This window comes from Phalacrocorax aristotelis, chromosome 4 (assembly GCF_949628215.1).
Source record: "Phalacrocorax aristotelis chromosome 4, bGulAri2.1, whole genome shotgun sequence".
In the NCBI taxonomy this organism is placed as follows: Eukaryota; Metazoa; Chordata; class Aves; order Suliformes; family Phalacrocoracidae; genus Phalacrocorax; species Phalacrocorax aristotelis.
In genome coordinates this window covers 77817561-77843092 of record NC_134279.1, presented here as the reverse complement: position 1 = coordinate 77843092, position 25532 = coordinate 77817561, and the positions used below count along the sequence as shown (strand labels likewise).

At 39.9% G+C, this 25532-nt stretch overlaps 1 protein-coding gene across 5 annotated transcripts in view; it reads right to left on the bottom strand.

Annotated features, from left to right (window-relative positions):
- Positions 1-25532, bottom strand: part of KDM3A (lysine demethylase 3A) — a 32222-nt gene continuing 6690 nt past the window's right edge. For 4 of the 5 annotated variants that reach the window (XM_075092153.1, XM_075092152.1, XM_075092150.1 and 1 more), the window contains 22 exons: positions 24715-24817; positions 23701-23825; positions 23175-23247; positions 23004-23092; positions 20668-20819; positions 18083-18654; positions 16627-16828; positions 14082-14296; positions 10881-11033; positions 10556-10651; positions 10112-10239; positions 8220-8406; positions 7560-7729; positions 6542-6778; positions 5970-6141; positions 4946-5036; positions 4241-4371; positions 3313-3432; positions 3086-3225; positions 1462-1638; positions 1245-1379; positions 1-740 (listed from right to left, as the gene is read on the bottom strand). In XM_075092153.1, coding sequence (XP_074948254.1) covers positions 660-740; positions 1245-1379; positions 1462-1638; positions 3086-3225; positions 3313-3432; positions 4241-4371; positions 4946-5036; positions 5970-6141; positions 6542-6778; positions 7560-7729; positions 8220-8406; positions 10112-10239; positions 10556-10651; positions 10881-11033; positions 14082-14296; positions 16627-16828; positions 18083-18654; positions 20668-20819; positions 23004-23092; positions 23175-23247; positions 23701-23825; positions 24715-24817 — 3549 coding nt within the window. In that variant the 3' untranslated portion in view covers positions 1-659. The remainder of the gene's footprint in view (positions 741-1244; positions 1380-1461; positions 1639-3085; positions 3226-3312; positions 3433-4240; positions 4372-4945; positions 5037-5969; positions 6142-6541; positions 6779-7559; positions 7730-8219; positions 8407-10111; positions 10240-10555; positions 10652-10880; positions 11034-14081; positions 14297-16626; positions 16829-18082; positions 18655-20667; positions 20820-23003; positions 23093-23174; positions 23248-23700; positions 23826-24714; positions 24818-25532) is intronic. The other variant, XM_075092154.1, reaches the window with a different exon arrangement.

The window sequence follows — 25532 nt, the reverse complement described above, 5'->3', positions numbered from 1 at the left end:
TGAAATAGAAGAATTTTATGTAGACCATTCAGTGTTAAAAACCAGAGAATTAAACATCAGTTCAAATTAAAGAGCAGTTTCAAACAGAAGACATTCGATTAAAAGTTTCTTTTAACATTTAGAAATTTAAATACATTTACCTAAAGATGGTTAACTCCCATCTCTATGTTACTATACAATAGCTTAAAGCTACTTTTAAATGCTAGTTCTATGTTAATGTGAAATTCCAGAACTGCATTCTTGTTTTTATGTAAATTGGTTATTAAATTGGGTGACTCCATACTTCCTCCCACCCCAAAATAAACTTTAAAAATTGGAGCTTTACAATGTCTTGAATAATATTTTTCAAATGAGTAATTTGGAATAGTTTCCGACAGTTCTCTAGGAGGTATTTTGTACAGTTTGGAGAGCAACTCCATATAAAGTTCTGTTGCAACTGAGCGGTTGCACGCCACAGTCCATACATATTACTACATATACATATCAGGTTTGTAAACATTGGAAGAATACACAGAACATAGTACCATGATCCTCTGGTACTGCTGAAAGGAAGATGAGGTAACATTCATATAATCCCAAAGTCCACAGAGGTCCTGACTGAGGAGTTAAAACAGCTGCCAACGCTTCTGATCCATAGTGTGTGGTTAAGGCTTTCTACTTCACGGTCTGCTAAGGCTGGATTCGTTAGCTCTCAGTATCCCGACCGCATCTTTAACAGCGTGGTATATGACATTCTTCACCTGGGAGGGAAAGAAAAGGCATTTTGTTTTACAATTAAATGGCATGGTTGGGGTCAGGCTGGAAGGCCCTGACACAAGGAAGTCGCTTGCACAGCTTCCCCCCCCCCACCCCATGCAGCTCTCCTTTCAGTTTGAAGGCGCTCATCTGCATGAGCTTCACCCGAATCACTACCTTGTGAAAATAAGGTTCATCTTTCAACAGGATATAAACAGAAACCCTGTAGCTTGGGGACACTATTGCAAGCTCAGCTAGAGAGAAAACAAAGGAAATGGAAGAAACATTTCCAAAGAATCTCAGGAGAAGCTTCAGAAGGCTTCCTCAAAACTACTGAGAACTGTAAACATCGAAACCCTACGGAAATTCCTCTTCAAGATCCAATGCATTAAAGCTGACCTGGGCGTGGGCACACCCCTTATGGGCTTGGTGAGGGCTGGCTGTTGTCTTTTGGGGTTTTGTTTTTTTTTTTGAAAGGGTTAAGAGGGGCAGGGTTCATCTTGAGTTACCTGCAATTTGTCTTCGTGGTTCGTATGCGTATGTGACAGATATCTGAATTCCTGAGTGAGCCAGAAGCAATGTTTGACATGCTCTGGGGATACAAAGTCTTCTGCAACTTTAATACAACTGTACAAATTATGAACCTAGAGAGAACAAACAAGTATTAGCCACATGCTCAGAAGTCTGCCCAAGCAGTCAGGCTGTAACAGCGGCCCTGGCCCTTGCCTGGTGTGGAGCTCCTGCTGGAATGAAGACTACATCTCCTAGAAACTGTACAATAGCCCAGCCTTGAACTCCGTACTCTTGATGAAGGCGTCTTCTTAGTGATCGGTCCAGATACCAACTCTGATCGTGAATGGGATCATGGTCTACAGGGTTTTCTTGACCTTGTTCTTCTGCAACCTGGAAAGTCACAAGATGACAGGTATTACCATATCCCAGCCTCACTGGGCAACCAAGACATAGGTGTGGTATTCCGTACGCACGCGTGCCAGACAGAGCGACTCGCGCCACATGCTCAGGAGAGTGTTACACAATTGAAGGGTTGGATTCTTATTCAGTCCTTTGTCAAGGCCTCATCATTTCTCAGTCCCTCTTGCCTCAGATGCATTGTAAATGTGGATATAGGAAGTGTAAGTAAACCCAATTTACAGCAAGAAGAGAGAGAGGGTTAAGTGACTCATGGGTGTTTACAGTGGGATCAATACTCTCACTACTATAGCCTGTAACTGGGAGAAAAATCCCAAGTCTGGAAAGCAGCAGGTGTCTGCCCTGAGGCCAGCGCTAGTCAGCATGCTCACTGACCAAAGCAGAGGATGCTAACTATATTTTCAGGAGATACGAGGCTGGCAGGCACAAGCAGCACTTCAGAAGAGAAATTTGAGGGTTGTGGGGAGAAAATTTCTGCAAAAAGTTCCAGTATAAATCCAATTTGCTGTGCCAGTCATTTACACCCAGGACCGTAGCCCAAAAACTCATTTGGGAGGGGACAAACAGCTTGGTTCTACTCCAGGACAAGCTGCTGAAAGCCTCACACCTGCAGGCAAGAATGCTACAAGGGACCAAGAAGAGGTGCCAGACAGATGTCAAAACTCAAAATGCCAATGCTTATCAAATTCAGTATTGTGTTTTATCAGGGATAAGATTTGCTTGTTGTTAATACTAAACAAATCTGCTGCAGCCTCTCTAAGCTTCCGCCCAAGACAGGAATCAGGCTGACACGGCCAACAGTTGTTCAGATCCCATTTGTCCTCTTTTCACTCTTAGAGCACCAAAGAACTTCTGGAATTAAAACCACCAAGAACTCTGGACCATTTATAGTTGAATTAAATACTGAAACAAGCCCTTTTGGGTGTAGAATCACATCTCTACTAAACCTTTAACTCTCATGAAAACATCACCCAAAACACCTCATGCTCTTCCCTTAATCTGAACCTCATAAAGGCATGGAAAAAAGGTAAGAAAAGGGAGCCAACAAGGAAGAACTTTATGGACCACATGTTGCTCTCACTTCCCAAGAGCTTCTCACCTACATGCTTTAAAGAAGGATCTAATTTAAGATTAAACTGGTTTTGCTTAAATCGAAACCAGCTGTTTGTCCCTTACATAACATCACTGCTTGTGCTCTAACAAGAGTGGGCAGCAGCAGTGCACCCACATACAGGATTACTTCAGCTCGTTACCCTCCTCGGATCCTGCAAGATTCATGGCACACAGGAAGTTTTGTCTTGGATACAACTCAAAGACATGTGTTTCCAGAACAACTGGGATAGAAAGGAGGGAAAAGTCCAAGGATACATACTTGCAAGCCTACACAGACAGAAGATGAGTTTAAGATTTAACGGCTTACCTTTTTAAGGAATTCCCGGATCTTCTCTGTATCTTTAGCAGCATAAATGTGCCACAGAGCTCCAGGTTTTTCTCGACTTTCAGTAAAACGTTTAATTGTCAATTCATCAGAATCACCATCTTGTATGGTTTTAAGCACTTCTGTTGAGAGTGAACGCGAGCAGTTACACTGAGGGACCTTCCCTCCAACCACAGAAATGGCCCCCCTGAACACAAGACAGACTCTACCTTCTTCTTGATCAGCCTGGCCTTTGGGGATACCCACATAAACCATGACATTAGCTGCATCAGACACATCTAAATGGAGGTTTGTTGTGCCGTATTTTCTATCTTCTGGTGTTATTAAACCTGATTAAAAAGAAAAAGGAGTAGCAGATACATTAGTAAGACGAAACAAAGCCTTATGCCACTCTCAGCAGCATTATCTGAGAAGACCAGACAGCTTTTACTTTTATCAGCAAACTACTCTAGTACAGCAATATACTTTATACCCAGGACTTTGCCCCATCTTCTTTGTGTCTTCCCAAGTGATCAGTTCACAGGCACACGCATCGATCATATCTATACCTAGCCTGTGTGATATACAAAAGCCATGCTTAAGTCCTGCTAGAAGAGGGTTTCTACAGCAGTTTAGAATAAAGCATTCTCAGAAACAGCCTCCTTCTCAGTCTAAAAGGCAGCTACTACAGTATTTACTAGCACAATCTTTTTACTGGCCGTGATCACATATAGTATTAAATGCCTTTTGAGTGACAGCAGATGAACTACCCATGGAAAGAAGTACTCAAGAAGAGATTAAAAACTAAATGATACAGCCCAAAAAGGAGAAGTAACAGAAGTGATACAGCCAGAAGCAGCAAAACCAACAAATACAGGTGGCCAGCTACAGGAAAGAGAGGCTGTGTATAGACATGTGGAGCGAGTTGATTGGAAGACTGAAAATAAATATTATTGGCTTGAAACCACCTGGACAAAAACATTTAATAAAAATCATATAATGCTCTGGACATCACTAACAACTATAAGTGAGCCAATATTAGGTTTTCAGATCAATGGGATTAATCAAGAGTCTACAGCAGCATAACCGATTTAATTTACAGCAAGATTTAATTTGAACGTGTGGCCAATGTGACCTTTTGAGTAAAAAATTCCTTACCATATGCATTGTACATCTTAGGGCCCAAATCTGGTCGCACAAAGTAGTTGGGAAGTCGAGAGGCGAGGTTGAGCTTGCCGCCTCTCCTAGTGTATTCTGGCAATGGAATATTTTTCATCAAATCATCAAACCTGAAGTAGTACAGCACAATTTAATGTTAGGAACTGATAAAAAAGCATATTAAGTAGACTGCAAGAAAAGCTTTCTTCAGTCGAGAAACTGCGCTCCCTCCCCCAGGGGGTTTACTGGACACCACAAAAAGGAACAAAACAAACAAGACACAGGAATATAGCAAATAAATTTAACTGCTCTGGAGTAATGCTGTTTCCTTGTGTAATCATCTCAACTAGTAGCAAACAGAGTAAGTCAGAATACTTTAAAGTGTTTGGCAAAAGAATAAGCTTCACCTGAACTTTAGATTTTAAAATTATTCAGGCTTTTAGGAAGCTTCCAAAGTTTAACCAATCACTAGCGATTTTAGGCACTCCCTTTACTTGGCAATAAATACAATGAACTACAAAAAACTTTATCATAAATCTTGTTTAACATTTCTGGCTATATTGGGCATCTTTAAGAAAATGGTTCACATGTGACCAACTGCTTCTCAAAGCTGCAGCAGGTGTCAAAACCTAACAGCATTCCTACGTTCCATTATTTTGGGGGTGTACCCCACAAGTTATGAACAGTTTCTTTGTAAATTCATACCGAGAAGGCATCATATCTCTGAAGTCTTCTCCTGGAGGCCAGTCTTTAAGCTTCAACACCATTGGCTCTCCTTCTTCTGTTCTGAGGCGACCTATTGTTAAATATTAACAAGTCTTAGTTTTTAATAGTTGCACAACTCAAAATCCAAAGAATCAAGAAAAAGAAATCCTCATCTTAGTTTAAACATCATGTTCGTTCCGCAACTATTTGGTAGAACCAAAGACATACAAGTTCATCTGACACCACAGTTGGGTACAGCTGCCGTGACAAACGTGTTACAACAGATTTCACACCAGACAAGCAGCCTTTACCAGCTCCCCTGCCCAAGCACCTGCCTGAGCTAAACTGCAGGAATTGTTCTGTTTGACACTAGAGTAGCTGATGATAAAGCCAAATCTTTTCCAAGATCAAGTAACAGAAAAGAAAGGTGTACGTGAGCATTCCAGGTCCCACTCTCCCTGTCCCAAGTACCAAATTCCCCGAGCGAGTGAAGTAGAACTCCAAATGCCATGGCAAGTGTTAGTTCTTCTGGAAAAAGTCTGTTTTCACCTAGAAGTGAAAACAACGCCAAGCCTCATGCTCGCCTCCCCTAAACCCATTTTTATACAAAATAACTTTAGTTCCTTAGGAACAAAAAGCACCTGCAAGTTAAACCAGCAGAACCAATTACCTTGTGAGCACCAACACTACGCAGGCTTTTATGTTTTACTCAACTAGGCAAAAAAGCTGACAGGTGAACCTACTTGCTAGGAAAATCCCAAACTTCCTCAGAATGCTTCCCCAAAAGACTAAAGGCAGCCAAACGTACTCCTGAGGGAGAGCCCTCCACAGGGCTGACTGCTTCTATCCAGCCCACCAACCCGCACACATGCATGGAGAGAACACATGGCGGACATGCTGTCCAGACAAAGAAAAAGCCTGGAAAGTCCTTTACGTTGCTTAAGGATGACAAATTCGTGCTAGGACAAAGTTACTGCTGCTGAATATTTTACCTACTGGAACAAAAAAATCTCGCACTACTTACTTGAAATATCTTCAAATCCATCCCAGAAATCCCCTACAGTAGCTCCAGTGATGATTTCATTGGTCCTGCAGTTAACCAGATCTACTTCCTGTTGGCCAAATTCCTTCCTAAAGGACTCCGGTCTCCAGAGGTCTGCGTTTAATTTGTGATGCACTCCTGACACCATTACAGGCTACAAAGAGTAATATATTCAGAAGACTTACTAAATGGCAAAAATTCTAATTCCAAACAGAGTAATGTATAAAAGGTACCAAACATTTGAACACAGGCACACTACAAATACTGTATTTTCCAAAATAAATGCTCAGCCTGCCGTACCAGAATTATGCCGTGCATTTGATCATTCTTTATTTCAAGCTATAAGGCAGCTTTTTATAGAGAGACATAAGTTCAGCAGTGTTTGGAAACCGATTTCAAGTAGTAAAATACACATCCTTTTATCCAAGGACCTAACAGTGTTCATGTGGTACATTTTATGAAGGTTTAGCATTACTTATCATTGAAGTTTGTACCTGCCCTACAGTTAAAATAGACATGAACTGAAAATAGAAAAAGCAGAAAAACCCAAATACCTGTCCCTGCTTCCAGCACTCCCTGAAGACATTCCAGTTACTTTCATTGTTGGGATCTTGAAGACATAGCAAGCGGTTATCGCATAGCCAGTAGTGAGGAGTATCAAAGCCCATTATCGTAGGCTTTATAGTCAGTCCTTGAGGTTTCTTAGGCAAGTCTGTAATGGTTCTGTTTTGCACCAGGGAAGCAAAAATGTCATCAAGGATTTTGGGTGTACTCTTGAGTCCATTATCTGTCTGATTTAAAAAATAAAAAGGAGAAAGGACAAAAAACAAGTTGGTGCACTTTTCTGTTGCTTTGTCCTGCAGGCTTTAAAGATATTTGCCACTTTTAAAATTTCTCACTTGAGCCCACAGTTGTTCAGAGAAACAAAAATCTGCAGAACTTTCCCGTCTAGAAACTCATCATCATTAAATGCCAATGCCATTTCTGACACTTTGTCTACAGCATTCTGGCATAAGAAGGTCTGCTCTGATTTACATCTCAGCAACGCTGCAGAAAACCATGAAATGCAGCAGGGAACCAGAATTTGACATAAAGAACAGAAATGCGGTTTCATCAAGGAATTCTCAAGGCCAATATTTTACCCCACCATTTTGAAGTCCTATCTGTAAGAGCAAACAAAGCCCAGGAACATCTGAAGGAACAGTCTGCACACGAGATACGAGAAAGACAGTCACCCACCACAGAATGTTTTTCCCTCCATCCATAAGTTCTTTGACTGTTCTTTTTTGAGTCTAATGGACACGCCAATTCATGTGCCTGCTAGACCTCTGCTTTATCACTTGGTTCGCAATACCTCACCAAGTGAGACTTGCTGATAGTACCACTGAGTTACTGTTCTAGAAAGCATTAACTGGAGCAGTGCAACACAGACACTGCATTAAGCCCTTTTTCTCAAATAAAGACAGAATTCTACCTACTGTGACAAATGTCTGTGGTAGCTGTTCACAGGTTTAGAACAGTAGTCTAAGCCTAGCATCAACTCAGACTTGCAAAATGAAGTTTTTCATATACCTTTCCTCCAGAAGAGTTCAACAGATTCCGCAAGAAACCTGTGTTATTGTTGCTCACAGGTGTCAATATTGCACTGTTGAATGTCTGCAGGGCTGCAGCAGGCTTAGCTAGACTAGGGAGTGTCTGAAGAGGTTTATTTTCATTCTTTGAAATAGGTATGAGGAGTTTCTCTGAAACAAAGAAAAGATCACATCTCAGAATGAGAGATTAATTCTCTGAACCATAAGAAGTATATGCTTTCGCTTTATATGCTTGGGATTTTAAGACAAAAAGATACTCCTATATGCATGCACGTATATATGAACATATATATATATACACACTCTAAATAGATACAGGTGAAATACTCCTTTCACTTAACTTTCTTCAATATTCCAAAGTTTTTTAAATCACACATTTTAAAATACATACATTTTCAAACTAAGCTTTTAAGAATATTTGCATCAACGGGACATTAACCCAGTTTTCAAATAAGAACATGCTAACCCTGCCAGGTTTTACTCTAAGGCATTGCCACAGACCAGTTTTGCAGGACAGGCACTGAACACCCATCCCAGCAGGCAGATTATATAATTCTCAACACGAGATACTGCTGGTTTGATCTGTATTCTTCTGACAAACAACCACAAAGAGTTTACTCTTCACTGGTTCTGCACATACCTTTGTTCTCTTTATTCACGTTTCCACTTGTTAGATTCGATAACCAGCTTAATGAAGGAGAAGTATTTACTGAAGCAGTTTGCTTACTTCCAATTGCTGACTTTAGAGGCGGATCGTGTGTAGTGACTTGCGGGCTCAGGACTAAACTGTTATGTTGAAGGCTGGTCCTCTCTCCAGGTACCAAGTTCTGAAAAAAAAAAGTGAGAACTTGATTAGACACAAACATGCTCTACTCAAAAGGGAAGCAAGCAGTAACACGTCCAAATTAATTCTTTCACTAAAAAATGGTTTGGCCCTTCAAAAAATATCTGATCGCCACAAGAGGTCAGCATTGCATCTCAGTATCAGCCAGAGATGATCCAACAGGATTCGGGATCTCCAGAGTTTAAGAGCAGGCAACAGAGCGATACCTGCTAAGACAAGCACAGAAAGCTGAGTCTCCCACATGCATTTTATGGGGCTGCTTTGGGAACCAAATGCAGTTTTAATAGCAGCACTCTTGCAATTTTAGCAATAGCTGATGTTCAGACCAAGGCTAAGCTGGAGGTTTAGCTTGGTAGACTGAAATACATAAGAGCTCCTAAATTTTATCCTAAGGCAGCAGCAAAAGTCCACTCACCTGCCAGGTCTAAAAACACCTGCATATGAGTGCAGCACCAGCCTGGCCAGCACAAACCAAGCACAGGACTCCTGTACGTCTCCCGTGCACCCGATTTATCTACTTGTTTGGAGATTGAAGGTAACAGACTAACCAGAACTACTGCTTTGGCCTGGGATTCCTGCATGACTGGCTAAATTTCTCCTCTCTGCTCAAATACTTTCCAGTCAAGAAATTATTCTGCACCTGTGTCTGCCTATTGCTATGTTCTTTATTTCATCTTCTAATGACTGCTGATGCTTGTGAAGGATTTCAAACATTACATAATATAAAATGCTTCAAACTTTAATAAGCTTATCCTCACACAACCACTGCAGTACCTAATTTTACAGAAAGAGAAGTATAGATAAATTTCAAGGCAGCGGTTTGTCCAGGGTCACAAAGGAAATTGAGAAACAGAAGACTGAAGCTAGGTCAGTCAGTCATAGGCTAACTTTTGAATCACACAACCATCTTCCTCACTTTTAACACTTTCACAGTATTTTTCATCTCCTGTATTGATTACCAACACCAAAATCAAGTTCAGCCTGCTTCTTAAACTTATTCTCAAAATAAGTTTATCTTAAATATGTTATGAATACACATAAAGTTAAAATTACTTAGTTCAGCTGGTTTCTTGCATGACACTGCAAAATTAAGCCATTAATTTGTGCTCTATTTTCAAAAGCAAAAAAATACTATATCCACAAGCAATTTTTTTTTTAACTATAACGAGCAGCAAACTTTCTGCCAGGATTCCCAGAGACATCAGTGCTTCTCCATACTGCTCTAGCCCTCACAATTTTATTCATGTTTAGTTCTTCTATGAATTCCAGGGCTCTTCCATCCTACTTCTTTTAGATGCCAGAGGTGTTACACCTCCAGGACCCAAGGGATAGCCTACACTTCACAACCATTTCCCCGTGTCTGTTCTTAAGACTCTTCTCTTAAGGACGCTCTCAACCTAATCCTATTTTTGCTCTAAAAAATCCTCACTGAGGATTTTTCAAGGACAGGTCAGTTACTGAGGTGTCAGCATGTCAAAAGGGATGAGATCTTCCCCAAGACCTAAGAAAGAACTGAACCAGAAAGATGAATACTGAACGCAAATTTTGAACAAAAACCTACATGGCAGGGTTATCAGCAGGGATCAGGACTGGCATACCTACAAAGTCAATTATCATTGGCTTCAAATACAGGTAGTAGATGAGGCAAACCCATACTACACAGACATAGCGTGAGACAGTAGCAATACCTGTTTTGAATCCTCCTTTAGAGTTGGCTTTGATAGTGCCTTGAACTGCTTATTTGCACAAGGACAATTTGCCTTTATTCCCCATTTTGTTCTTATGGAGTGAACGATATCACCAACATCATAGAGAGCTGAAGGACAAGAGTCATTAGTGAGCTCACATGTAATTAGAGCATCCAACACTCAATAACACTTTAAGAAACTGTGATGCTGTGCAGGTGAACAATAGTACACAGACACAGTTCATCATTAAACAATGCTACCTCTTGGTAAAGGTCAAAGATAAATAGTACTAAGTACACAGGCCATTCCAGTCTTTGGACAATAAATACTAAGCTTTTACTAACTTTATACTAAAAATAATCCCTCACTTGCTACAATATCAACAACATACAAAAGACAGCAAGTCTACAGCATTTTTTTATCACAATCAAATATTCAAAATACCTTTCCCAGGAATTATTTGTGTAGGCATTAGATTCTCTGGTTCATGTACCTGCCCCTTCACACATTTAAACCAGGAGAAAGTATCCGAGTCATCATCTGTAAAACAAAACCATTCAGTTGTTTTATTAGTGCATTTTTCATCCTCCTCCAGAAAGCTCCACATTTTAGTACTATTGATAGACCAAACCACAGGTCTACAACATGTTGTTTTTGTTGGGAAGGCTTACTGTCTTGTGGCTTAAGGTTGTTATTGACTACCAAGTTCAAAATACAGGTTTTCTTTCCCCATCCCTGCTTTGTTTAAAGTACTAATATGCGTTCTCACCTTCATGTAAGCTTTTTTTCTTCATCCTGTAACAATCCACACACACGCCAAAGCCACACTTCGAGCAGACCCAATGAAGGTTGAAGATTGTGGTGTCACAGACATCGCACATTTCTCGAACTCCACGAACTGCACGCTTCCAGGCTACCTGTCCTGTGGTGATTGACAGATTAGTCGAAGTGTTAGTTTAAAGAAAACAAAAAATCTGCATGTGAAGTATAGCTACATTAAAACACTTTAGTGATAAAAGACTCAGACTTGTTTTTGCACTGGAACTCCAAAACAAAGCCTTTGCTGTTAGAGATTCAGAAAACTAGGCCCAGAACAGAGCCTAAGCAGTCAAGGCCATTTTGCTTTCTCCTGTGCAGCAGCAACAACACATCAGGAGTAACAGATATATTCACCCAGGTTAAGATGCACACTGCTGACATTCTCCTAAGTGGAAATTCCACAGCTACCCTAGAAAAAAGTTACTACTAGGAAGCTGACTTTAATGTCTAGCTTGCCACAACCAGCTTGTCCTTGTTCTCTATTCAATAGTATAATGGGCAAGTAGTCCTATTCCTTTTAGTAGGTTTTCTATGTGCTTGTAGGTGTGTATCACACCTCAGAATCAAGAGTTGTTTCTCTCTGAAGAGCTAAACACTGCTGTTCAGGTTTCTTATGTACCCATTATATTCCACCTTTCCTCACCCCAAGTCACTCCTTCAGTTCACTCAAAACATCCCAAACACTGACAGTATCTTCCCCCAAAATCACAAGCCCTTCCAGGGCTGCATTATGTACAGATTATTTTAACCTGATCTTTGTTTCATTATGTCACCAGCTAGAAAACTAGACTAGACAAAAAGCACACATCTGCCACCTCCTACCTCCTTCCACACTTGTAACTTCTCTGAAACTTCTGCCTACAACACTTCTTAATTTTAAAAGCAAGTTATGGGATACCGTGTCCTAACATACGCTAAAAAAGCCACACTAGGATCCAGGACATCTGTTGCTTTTCTTCTGTGAAATGCCCATTAACTATGTATGGAACAAAACCAGAATAGCTTGGCACAAATTGTTCTTAAGTAGGTAAAAACTGTTTGACTACTTGCTTCAAAATTCTTCCAAGAGTCAGAGGTCTAAATATCACCAGCTCCCTTCTCCGCCTTTTAGAAACATGCACTACATTAACCATTTTCTAGGCCAATCCTCCAATCTCCTCAAAACAGGATGAAGGGTTTTTTTGTTATCTTTTGCCTGTCATTTCTATTTCAGTTTTCTGATTTTGTCCTTTTCCACTCCTCCTGTTCTTTTGTTTCCTCTCTATAGGTCGACCCTGTCTCCTCTTTCCATAGGTCTCCTTTCGGCACTTGGTGGCCAAGGAGCAACATGACCTACTAAGCTGTTCTTTCTACACTGGTCAAACTTTTACTGCTTGGAGGCAATTCCATTTGTGGTTTTCTACTAATCCTTTAAGGAACCCTCCTTAAGGAAGCTCTCCCAAATAATCTTTTCCCCTCATACTTGTTTGTCTTGTGGCCCTGCCTACCAGTCTGGTAACTCACTGGTAAGAGAGAGGACTGACCCCGAGACATACTGTGCAGTGCAAAAATATTCAAACATAAATAATCCCCTAAAAATAGTATCTGAACAAAATATTTTGACATTTTGGAAAAAGGTCAGTTTAATCAGAGAATTTTTCATGAAAAAGTATCATTTCAACCGAACTCCACCAAGAAAAGTTTACCATAATTTTAAATCAGGGTGACAAAAGAATCTACCTTTTTCCTGTGCTAACCAAGCAAGCACTCTTCCACTGAACTGTTCAAAGAATGAATCTTTACACTATAAATTACTTCTTTCCTACCCAGGGCATTAAAAATATCCTCCATTTTAATGAAATTGAATTCCCTTACTCTCACCAGCCAGGGTAATAAACAATCAGAGGAATTAGTGACATTTTGCTCCTTGCAAACCAACACAACTCAAATGTGTCCGTTCGTTTTTAAGCAGAGGATGTTTCTGGTAGGTATGGCAACAGATTCATCCTCTACTATTAACAAACACCACACCTCCCATTTTTTTCCATTACTTCCACCCAAAATTTCATCCTTCTGAAAGTGTTTCAGTATTCCAGTCTGTACCTCTCACTCTGGCTATTGATACTTTGGCTCCACAAGCCTGAATATGTTCCAGTTCAAGTGAAGAGTAGAGCTTGCAGATTCCAAGTAGCACAGGGTAAGACCTCACATCAAGCATTTCTGAAATATCTCAAGTCCTCCCTCCCCTTTTGAAGGGCACTCAAGCCAGTTCAGTTTTTTCTTCTATTCAAAACCTTGGAGTGACTTGTAAACTGATATATAATCCTTATATAATGTCAATACTACCCAAATGCAGAAGACATTGGGTAGACAGTCTTCTAACCTGTACTACATCTCAGTCATGTAGTTATAATCCAAAAAACAAACACAGTTTTAAGAGTTAATCTACCCTGAGAAGTGATTATGCAAGACCACAACCTTCCCCATTTGTCTGCTCATGTTTGCTACAAAGAGGTTCTGATGCAGCCGAACACCTGTGTTCAAGGGTGCAAGGTTTGCCCTGCCTGCACTGACAAAGCTCTACAGTCAGTTACCCCATCAACAGCACCTTTCTGGTCTATTCCCAGGGCTGTACAGATCACCACCTCAAACAGTCCTACTGCACGACTTCAGGTGGAGAGGAAAAAAAACCCACATATTTACTGACTTGACTGCCAGCATTAGGTCCATTATGCAAGAACAACAGAATAGGACCAAAACAATCTAACAGAACCTGTGCAGTCAACATGAAAGCTTTATTTCATTTACATGCTAAGAAGAGATTGCTGTCAGCTGCCCACTGGGTGTTTTTTGGTATGGTTTTGTAGGTTGGTTTTTTTTAACACTTTTTTTGTAACAGAATTACACTCTCTGCAACAGGAAAAGTAATTTGATAAATTGAGAAAAGTCTTCTGACATAAACAAGGGTAGAATTACTTTTCCCTTTCCCCCTCCCTGCGAACAAAGAGTTGTTGACACTAGGTCACACTGGATCTTAACCACTACCCCTCCCTGAGAAGGAAACACTGAAGTCTGACGTTTCCAAATGCATGCAATGTATTTTCACACAGGTCAGACACTAGGTTCACATACAGCTATTAAAATAGATTATTTTAATACAAATTTATCTTACTGTGTGGTTCAATCGTAGACATAACTTCCTTTTCAGATATCACTAGCTGACAAAAGTGATCTCCAATGTTGGCTAGGATATACTTTGCTGTGTCAAGATCTAGACCCACAACATTTTTTGATAAAGGTAGCCATAAGCTAATAGCCTCAGGGTCATATTTATTTGGAGTTAAGAAGCCTTCCTCACGCAGTATTCCATGCTTATTAAACTGCAACCTGCAGAAAGAGGGGGGAAAAGGAGAAAATTCCATCATCTCAAATGTTCTATTAGTTTATATTCATTCCAGTGAGTCAATGCCTGACCTGTAAACATGTATGCTGTATGTCAATGAGTTTAAGAGTTAATGGTTGCAACAGACATGGGTGAACATACTTGTCATTAGGATGAAGCATGCTTCATGTACTGCTTTTAGAGAAAAAGACTCAAAACATCAGTTTTTTTGTAGTAAGGTAGATTTCCTAAAGGTTTCTTTCTAAATCCACACAAAGATCAAGTCAGTTTAACATAATTTTAAAAATGCATCGGCATTAAGGAACACATCTAGAAGAAGTAACAAGAATTTAATCTAGAACTAAGTACAACTCAAGAGACATCAGAACACCTTAAAAATACAATATATTTCAGTAACAATCAGCTGCCAAAAAAATCCAGCAAAATTTAAGTAAGATATTCTTGAGTGATTCTGACTAGGTGGGAAGAACATCATCTGTATTGTTAGTAGTTTACTAAATAAAAACCATAAAGAGCGCTGCTCATGTTTTCAGGAAACTTTTTACTAAATGCTGTAGAGGGAAGTCGACTTCTGGTGACAACATGTGCTCACTGTACTGCTCAGTGTGGCAAGCAAATACACGCTGGTAACTGGCATCACCAGACAAATGCCATATTCAGACTTTGCAGATTTCTCATTCAATAAAGAGAGACAGTTCCATCAGCTTCAGGTTCTACACTGAAGGATTCAACTGCTTTGAACTGCACTGCAAGTCTGGATTTTTACCCTAAGATGATGATTAGCACAGTCTGCCATTACTCTGGTATCACACATTTTTGAACATTTCAATTAATGTCAAATTATCCCAAGATTTTCTATAGTAAAATCTCTGATCCGAGGTTAAATAACAGATTAGTAACACACCTGTTTTTTAAACATTTAGCTACAAAATGTGCAAGATAGACAGTGTTGTGGTAGTTGAAGAATAAGCCTCAAGAAACAAATGAAAGAGTGGAAAGTATTTTTTCATTTTCTTCGTAACGTTTCCTCTTTCAGTTTTCTCTCTTCAAAAGGTTCTCAGCCCTATAGCTTCTTTTTATTCTACCTAGAGACTCAAAAGGAAGTAATTCCTCTGAAAATCAAAAGCAAAACTGAGACTGAGTAAGCTTCCCATCTCCCTTGCAGTAACTAGTATTTTTGCTTTTCCTCTCTAATATCACAAGCATTACTTTCCATAAAGCACAGTCCATGCTTAAATGGGCGTGGGGGGAAATAAAAAAAGCAGCACACAACAACATCTGGCTGTGAGATCAAATAGTTCATGGGGAAAAAAGTTTATACAACTTGAAAACAAAGGAAATGACATGTTAAATACCAGCCAGGCACTGCAGTTTGTCAACATCCATTCTGAGCTTACAGATAGGCTTCAAGTAACAGTTTAGTACTCTTTCTGAAAGGGTTCCTCATAGATTCTTAAGAGCTAAAGAAATAAAACATCAGAAGACCTTGAGCATCAGGCTGTGGGGGCTGGAGGGCAGGGGTGCATATAATGGATCTGAAGTTGCAAATCGGGTTTTGAAAACCACCACTCCAGTCATCACGTTTTCCCTAAAGTGGCCTTGCTGACCCTCCCCATCTGCCCTCCTGAAACCCAGCAGATGTAGTGATTCAAAGTTTCTACAGCAAGCTTAAAGAAGCAGCACAAACTCTCAAGTATAAAGTCAAACAAAGAATGAAGCAGCACACTAAAATTATTTTGCCCATCACTATTCCATGACTCCAGCTGAAAGCCCCTGGCCACTCACTGCAACTCATCCACAGCTGTGGATGTGTCCAACATTGCATATGCCCAACCACTAAGCTCTGGGGGACGTGCACGGAACCTGCCCCCTCACTGCTACCTCCAGCACTGAGCTATAGCACTCAAAACAAACTCATGTTATCCCATTGGCACTCAGCCTAGAATCACAAAATGAAGGGCTCAAACTCCTGCCAAAATATTTTCTACCCAAATTAAGCAGTTAAAACATTTCTAAGGGCTAAAAAAAACCCCACAGTCAACCTCTCATTAATGAGGTATATTAGCCTTATAACTTTGCAGCTACACACTGACATCCAACAGTTTTGAACCAGAGACTTAAGTGAGACCACTTTGAACAAAAAACTTTTTTCATCTCTCCTGGAAGATGAAGATCCATGTCATAGCTAACAGCGAGCACTCAACAGCACCCTTTTCAGAAAAGTAAAAAGGGTCATAAGTCCAACTCAGACATGGGGCATGTTATTCACATTTTAAGAATACCAAGGTCTACACAGAGTCAAAGTCGTTCTTACCTTCTAAAGTGAAAGAATCGACAAAAGACAGTGGAGTCTCTTTGCTCTTTGTTCTTCCGGTAACTGTCCAAACGGCATTCCCTGCATTTATGCAAGTGAGGTGCGATATTATTGCAGGAACCATCCTGTACAAAAGCTTCTCCACTTTGCTGCAGCTTCTTCACTTTAGAAGCATCTGCTAAAATTGACTTGCGAACAATTACTGCAGGGAAGAGTAGCATAGATTACACAAGCTTCAGTTTCTCGGTAAAGGTGCAAGTGGATGTATTTTATTGAAAGATCCATGTCAACTTTTCTTAAGTCTCACATTACATTGAAACAAAGTTATGTTAAAATATTTGCAGTTGGCAGAAACCTCTTTTCAAGTCTAGAAATTTTCCCAAGGTACAGTGCCACTGGAGCCATAGTCTGTGGCCCCAAGTTTAACAGCTCCTTTTGATCCTCTACAGAGGAATATTTTGAAAGAGCACCTGCTTTTAGCGAAAGCCCTTTAGCCATCAGGGCTGGAGCACCGAGTAGTCCAGGGCACGAACTGACCACACATCACAAGTAAGACAGAAGTACAACCTGGCCATTTCTCAGTGCTGTTTTCACCCTTCACGATGCAACGGCTTTCAGCATCTTACTGTAACAGATGCCAGATGCATCTCTCTCCCTCCCACACTGCAGGTGAGGCCTAGCAGGGTGCAACAGTGACTGCTTGGCTGGCCACATACCCGTGTTAATCACAGAATAGCACGTAGTAACTCAAGACCAAGCAACATGAGGTTGGAAAGAAAGAAGAGGCAGGTGTGTAGGGAGATTCCCAGAACCCTGAACAATCAGCCTGACGTGCAGCGCAATACATGACATCAGGAGTCCAGTTCCTTAAACAACTACAGCCTTTCCCATTCTGACCCATGTGGAAAACCTGAGCTCACCAAGTGGAACTGGGCCACAGAAAACAAATGAGGTGGGTTGTTTTGGGGCTGGGTAGGTTTTGATTCTTTTTTGTTGTTGTTGTTGGGTGAGCTGTTTTGTTTGTTTTGTTTTCAGAACAGTTATTAAATGAAAGCTCCTCTTGAACAAAACTTTATTGAGAACACCTTCCATCTCTCACCATGCTTACAAAATTTAGGACCATTGCTAAAAAAAAAAAAAGTAGTGTCATGCCATCAGCATTTGCATTCCAAACAGGACCTTGTTTTTGTAACCTGTTCTGCCATTCTGTTCTTGCACACATTTTGTAACAGTGTATTTCTAGAAATTAATGATTCGTCCTTTTCCTTTATCAGGAACAGATGTTATTCTCAAGTATGGAATTCCCTTTGTAAAAGGGCTCACAAATAACTCAAATTCTGGATTCACCCACACAATTTAAATTACTAATTTTACGTATGTTAAAGGATCTACTTGTACGTACTTACACAGAAGCTACAAGGACTTTCAAGTGACAGGAAGTTTTAAAAATACTTACTATTATCCTGGGCCTTGGCACTTCCAGTCCAAAAGCTTTCATTTTCATTTCTATCATAGAGAATCTCATTTGAATTTCTTCTAATAAAAAATTCCATGTCTATAAGTTCATCAGTCTTATTTCCTTTGTGGCTGTTCTGGCTATTGCAATTGCTTTGTGATTTAACTCCAGACTCGGCAAAAGAGAGAAGATGAGCATCTGAGGTTGAGGGTCTACAATCTAAAGTCCTCTGTAGTTCAAGAGTGCTACTGACTCTGGGTATTGGTATGGAAGCGTTAAGGTGTTGCAACTGTTTTACAGAAGTGCACTCTTTTGGAAAATTTGTTGTGGGCTTCATAAGAGATTCATTTGCATTTTTCAGGTTCGTTCCTTTTTCATTAGCTGAATCAGTCACAGATGAAGATCTTGAGGTTGTCAAAGAGGTATATTTACCATTTTGATCATTAAGATTTTGCGTTTGTTCTTTAGATATAAACCCCACTTTAGGAAAGGCCGTCAGATCTTCCTTCAATGGCTTAATTCCAGTATTAAGACAAGAAGGATGAGTTTCCGGTAAGCTTCGTCTACATGTGCTGCAACACACAACATGCAATAATTAGGCAAAGAAAAAACTGCCTAATAAATCAGGGCATCAGCTGCGCCGTCTAGTCACATTTAAAGCTTGGAAGAAGAAATCTAATCATTTACTGCAAATTCTGATGTTCCAAGATTTTAAATTTTGTGAGGTTAAATAGGTTTGTGGTTTTGAGTTTTTTTTTTGTTTTGGGGTTTTTTTGGGTTGGTTGGGTTTTTTGGGTGGTTTTTTTTGTTTTTGATTTCTTTTTAAGATTTGGACAGAACGATAAAGCTGTACACACATGTAGGCACACACAAATTTAGGTATGGCAGCTACTCCACTACCTTCTTTCACAATTAAACAGGTACTTTCTCATTTTCTCCATGCAGCAGCTGTATAACAAAATGCATTTCATTTGCATGTCTCAGAGGATTCTAATCCTCAAGAAACTTCTGGCTGGCAATACAAGTGCAGTAAGGAGGTAGTAAAACTGCTCCCACACAAAAAGCTGAAGAGTCACCTTTTCCATATTTATCTTGAGATAAAAAACAAAATTAACGGTAAAAACCTATACTACTTCTTTTAAAGCTAAAACAAAATTTGAGTTTTCTTGTCACATTATTTCTACCATGTATGTTCATTTTTGTGACATAATTGGGGACACAAGCACAATATGCTGACGTTCAAATTAAGCAAGTTAGGAAGGAGCTATGATTACACTAAGGGAAACAAGTTACTTGGTACAATACAGTCCCCATCCTTGCTGTGGTCAGATAATTGACTAAAACATACCCATCCTCTCAAGCCCCTGACTGCCTTTCCTCCTGTCACAGCTGATGTAGAAGTTTGTATTTTGGAGACATTTATCTGACTGAAAAAAATACACTGACAACGTGACTTCTAAAGCTAGATTTATACTGAAAATGCAGTATAAGTCAAATTTGCTCCAGGAAAGGTTGGAGTGGGAAACTCTGTACTGGAAGGTTTATAGCCAACTGGACATTTTCTAGCCTCCTACAGGTAAACAAAGTCTAAAGCCACTAGTGTTCAACAGAAACATAAATAACTACCAGTACTTGATCTAGAAGAAGCTAGTGTACTGGGCACCTGCCTGAATGTGTTTGTTTTTCTTGGGGGCAGGGGAGGAATGCATTTGACCAGAAGTAGGCACCACACCTATGTATAACTGATCAGCTTGCAGATGGGTACAAGGAAGCAGTGGCATTGTGACATTGAAAGGCAACTACCTCAAAGACATGGTTGGCAACATGCTTTTGCAGCCCAGAAGGCCAACCGTATCCTGGGCAGCGTGAAAAGAAGTGTGGCCAGCAGATCAAGGGAGGTGATTTTGCCCCTCTGCTCTGGTGAGATCCCACCTGCAGTGCTGCATCCAGCTCTGGAGCCCTCAGCACAAGACAGACATGGAACTGTTGGAGCGGGTCCAGAGGAGGGCACAGAAGAGATCCAAGGGATGGAACAGCTCTGCTGTGGGGACAGGCTGAGAGAGTTGGGGTTGTTCAGCCTGGAGAAAAGAAGGCTGCGGGGAGACCTTATTGTGGCCTTTCAGTACTTAAAGGAGGCTTATAAGAAAGATGGGGAAAGCTTCTTCGTGGGGCCTGTTACAACAGGACATGGGATAATGGCTTTAAACTAAAAGCAGGCAGATTCAGACTAAATATAAGGAAGAGAGGTGGTATATGCCCCATCCCTGGAGACATCCAAGGTCAGGCTGGACAGGGCTCTGAGCAGCCTGATCTAGCCGAAGATGACCCAGCTCACTGCAGGAGAGTTGGGCTAGATGAGCCTTAGAGGACCGTTCCAACCCAAACCATTCTATGCTTCTATAAAAAAGAAAAATATGGCACAAGCAAGCACATAATGTACCCAGGACAATTAAGTCTAACACTTTTCTATGCCAATACTACAGAAGACTAGTTACTACAGTTCTTTAAAATGACCTCTTCATTTTGCTAAGAACTGGAATTATTTTTGGAGGAGAAGTCTGTATGAGCATAAACTGATTCCTTACCCCTGAGGAGTTTCTGCACCGAGATCGGGTGGTGAGTTCGCTGGCAGGGGCAGGCCTTGATGCCTTTGGTCTTTATTAGCAGGAGTACATCCTAGCAATGCTTCACCCAACACTGTTGGTACTGACTGCACATGTCCCTGACCGGGAGAAACCTGTAAGGGAGATTTTAACAGTTAGGAAAATTCAGGATAACAGAAATATTGCTTTGCAGGGTTCAGCTTAAAAAGAAAAATGTTTTTCTTTTTACATCCTTCCCACCATGTCTAATAAAGCTCATTGAAGACAATTCCTCACTCAGTCCATAAGATGGAAAGACCTTAGAGCACCCTTTTAAACCTCATAGGTTCTGTGAAACACTGTTCCTGTTAATTTTCCTGATTAACAACAAATTTTGGTGGGGGAAGGAAGGTGTATTAAGAGGTGGAAATGAAGATAGAAAGCTCTGCTCTTCATAACTGCCAGTGCAATGGTCATTCTAAAATAACTACAGTAATCAGAATTCAGAAATAGCTTTCAGAGCTCACCTGAAAATCTTGGAGAAAATTAAAACTCTGAAGTTAGTCTGACAACATTACTAAAACCTATATGTGAACTTCCCTGTAGCAAAAAAGTCTTTGTACCAGGTTTCTAGAAAGTGTTAGGTAAAGAAATCCTGTGCTGATTGAATCACCAGCCTTACAAATCCACAATTCTTTTAGGATTACAACAGGCCTATCAAATTAGCAACCATCTTTAAAAACAGTAATTTTCTGTAGGGCTCCTTCCTCAGCTATAACATCCATATTCCACTCCCACATGCTCAGCTTCCTGCTGGAAGTTACACTACAGACTCGTTATCACCAACTCCAAGATATTTCCTTTCTGCTTTGGTGTAACACAGCTGTCAGGCATTGAGTCAAGCTCTCAAAAACCCACCAGAATTAATTAACTCCATATTAGAAAAATCAGAGTACTATCTCATACCAAGTAAAACAAAAAAATCTGGCTTCAGCTTAACACTCCCATATATTCACATCCATCAAAATCAGAGGAACAAACAGAGCTTTCCAGAGTTTTCCATATTAGAAAGTACACTTGCTTATAACCATTTTGAGAAAACAGATGCAAGACTTCCTAAAGAGTACAAGAGTGATAAAGGATCCAGGCCTTCAAAGGAAGGCAGACTAAAAAGATACATAAACAACTTCACTACTTTAAGGAAAAACTATAGTAAAACAAGCTGTGAATTCAGATCATGATAACTCTTCTGCAGAAGATTTGGAATATGAAATAAAGACCAGCTTTGTATGTATCAAGCAGGCAGCTCAATGGCTGAATATGCAGAAAGGCAGAGACTGGCAAACTGAGCACCCAAAAGATGCTAAAGGTACTCAAGCACGCTGTAGAAATAACAGAAGTAGAGGATGACTGCAAAGCACTAGCTCCTTCATGCTGATCTGCTGCATGCTCTTCCTCAGCAGTAAATACAAGATAGATCACTCTTCATTGAGGAATCTTATCCTGGACTTGCTACCTCATGCCATGTCTTCCTGAAGCTATTAAATATTTCTAATGACAATATCCAGTCATTAGTCAGATCTACAGTTGACTCGGCACAGGACTGACTGCACAGAAGCCAAGGAAAAAAAACCCAAAGCAAACCCCAACCCCCACACCCCACCCCCAACTCCAGGGCTTCCAGAAGGTTGCTCCTGCCTAAAAATGCAATCTTTGATCTGAAACACTGGGGCAAAATTATAGGGCAAGTTTGAAGTACTGTTCTTTAAACAAGCCATTATTTTTCATTTGCATCTCTAAAGTTACCCAGCCCATCTTTTGGCCTTCAGGATGGTTTTCTTAGATCTTAGTGATACTTGGCATGTCACTCATAAAAGAAAGAAATGTAGACATGGAAGTACTAGAAAAGTAGTCATATTCCCTTTTTGTACTGAAGCGATGTTCTTCCAGACTGCTGCTTGTCTAGCCTGAGTTCTCAAAGCATGCAAGTGTAGCTGAAGGCTTTGGGTTTAAGTACAAAACATTTCAAGAACAAACATGAAAAGCAAAGGTTAAAAACTTGAGAACCGCTTTGCATTTTCTCCCACTACTGAATACATGACCAGGCAGGCTAACTCCTAAGTAGGAGCAGGCAAAAAAGCACAGTTAAAAAACCTTCAAGGCTCAGTAACTTTCTCAGATTATCACAAGGTAGGATGCTTTACCCATGCCTAGACAAGTTCCAAAGAACTCAACACACCCTCCCAGGTATTACATTTATTATTCCACTTTCCCATCTAATCTTTATTCAAGACTGTTATTATTATATAACAGTCATATATAACATAGTAAGACATTACCTCAGGAGAAGATTTTGTGTGTTTAGCATTAACACTTCCACCATTCTCAGATGACTTCCTCTTCACGCCCCCAATTCTTTTAGACTTATCTGGAAGAGAAAGTGATTGAAATTAGTCTATTTATCACAAATATGCTACTTAGTGTTTGAAGGACAAACAAATAGGTCTTACCACATTTTCCACTGTTGTCATATATGATTTCAACGTGAATTAACTCTGGATCAAGAGTTTTTAAAGCTGGAATCTTGGATATGAGAGAGACACAGAAGCAGCCATTTAGAGAGGTGAAAGTTACTGTTTGTATGTATTTATCTTAGATGTGTGGTAGAAACTTCTAGGTTCTCTGAACACCATGCTCAATTTAACAAGACATGAAAACACATAAACAGATGCTTCAGAGCACTGTCTCCACAGCACAGAAAATAGAGAAATGAGGATCGTACATTTGCCTCACTCTTCAAATAAAAATTCCAGGTCTTCCTCATTTTGCTTAGGCGGCCATTTGTTATTTGATAGTTCTACCAGCAGCATATAGAAACACTTTGGGGTAACAGATTATTCTGCACTACACTGATCCCCCTTTTTTTAAGTTTATGACAGTAAGGACAGAATTAAAAATAGTGTTGGTGGGGATATAAATACAAGTTCTCACTTATTTCCCATCCCCGACTGTACACCCACAATAACTGGTTCTTACCTCCTGGCAGTTGACTTCTAGAGTTCTTGTAGCTGGATTACCATTGACAACAACTGCTGTGAACCACTGAGTAGATGGATCCAGGCTATAAATCCTGATTTTTGAACCAATGATATTTTTTCCACCTTAAAAATTAAAAAAAAAACAAAACACCAAACCCAGAAAAGGGAGCTTTAGAAAAAGGGAGTATTAAGATCATCATAGCCACTGACATGAATTTGCTGATAGTACTGCATGTAAGATACAAGCAAGCAGAACAAACTGAGGACCTTGACACAACTGCTCCATAGCTTGGGGAGGTAGGAGGGAGAGCATCACAAAACTGTGTTCCAGCTACCTCCTTCCTAGAATAGCTCCGTGTAGTTTTCTGGAGATTAAGACATGCAGCAGAGGCCAGACTGACCTCCAGATTTCAGAGAGCGAGGCAGATCAGTGGACATGGAAATGAAGATTCAATGATTAGATGTGAATTTTTCCACTTTACAGTACTGGAAGTGTCAACTAAGTTGCAATTTTTACCTTTCCATAAGAGTAAGACATTTCTTACATGTGCAAGCATATGACTACAAATATGCTTGTACGAACCTAGTAATTAAGATTTTGAAGCTGGCAAATCTAAAAGTAACCATCTTAACTTGACTAAAAAAGTAGCCTATAAAACTTTGGAAGGTTTTATAAACAAGCAGCAAACTGAAAAAAGTCAAGCTACTTGAAACAATAAATAACTCCAAATAATTTCAGTGATAATTGCTACAAATTTGATACCTTTTTCAGAAGTGCCAGGCCATCATGTGTGCCTAATTATGTACTCACTCTTAAAAGGAAATACTTGAAACTTAAATCTCTATAATCCTTCCATTTTGCATTCACTGCTGTGAAAGAAAGTGGAATCAGTATTTTAAAAAGCTTTTACCCCTAAAACAGATCACTGCAATTTACACCATCACTGCAAAGGTTTCCCTTTTGCCTTGAGTATTTCTTGCCAGAGCTTTCCACCACAGAGTGTGCTTGTACCTTGTACCAAGCGAGTTTCATCCAGGTGTTTCTTAACCAAAGCCTGAATTTCTTCATTAACATTTTGATCATCCTTAAGAGGAAGCCTGGAACTGTCCACATCCTATTTAGGAAAAAAAATATAGAAGTTGGTATTAAGGACAATGCTTTTAACAAAACCCCATAATATTTAGAAACAAGAAAGCAGCAATTCATACAAGTTCAAAAAGTTTCTCATTACTCTGTAGTCCTTCAGCTCTGATGATATTGTATTTATTGAGGCAGGTATCATTTCCTTGCCACTAATTGGGACTGACCACCTGCAAGCCAGACTGAAGTGAGCTCTCCATGTCCATTTTTATATTGTTCTGAAAACAATCTGGCTTTGTTTTGCTAATGAGCACTAAGTTTAACTGAGCCATCCATTTTTTAATTTAGGATTTTAAGTTTGCAGAAGCAGCAACTTATAAGTACTCCTGAGCAGACATAAATGCAAATATTTTAAGTCTTATGTCTCTATTTATGATAATAATGCCAGGATCCCATCCGTCTCAAGACACCATTATAAAATGTTCATATGAATAAAAACAGATTCAGCTACATCTAAATCATAGTTATTCAGCATCACCTATTTATATTTTAGAGGTTTTTTTATGTGTTCTCTCTAAAACAAGCCATTTGACAACATTTAGAATCAACTCTGAACTAGAAAGTTTAGAGCAAGTTTTTACCAATGGCTCAGAGTGCTAATATAAAAAGAAAAAGCTTTTGGGTTGTTTGGCCTTTGTTTTTTTCCCCAAGGACTGCTCTGCTATTTGTAAGAAGCAGAAGGCTGAAGA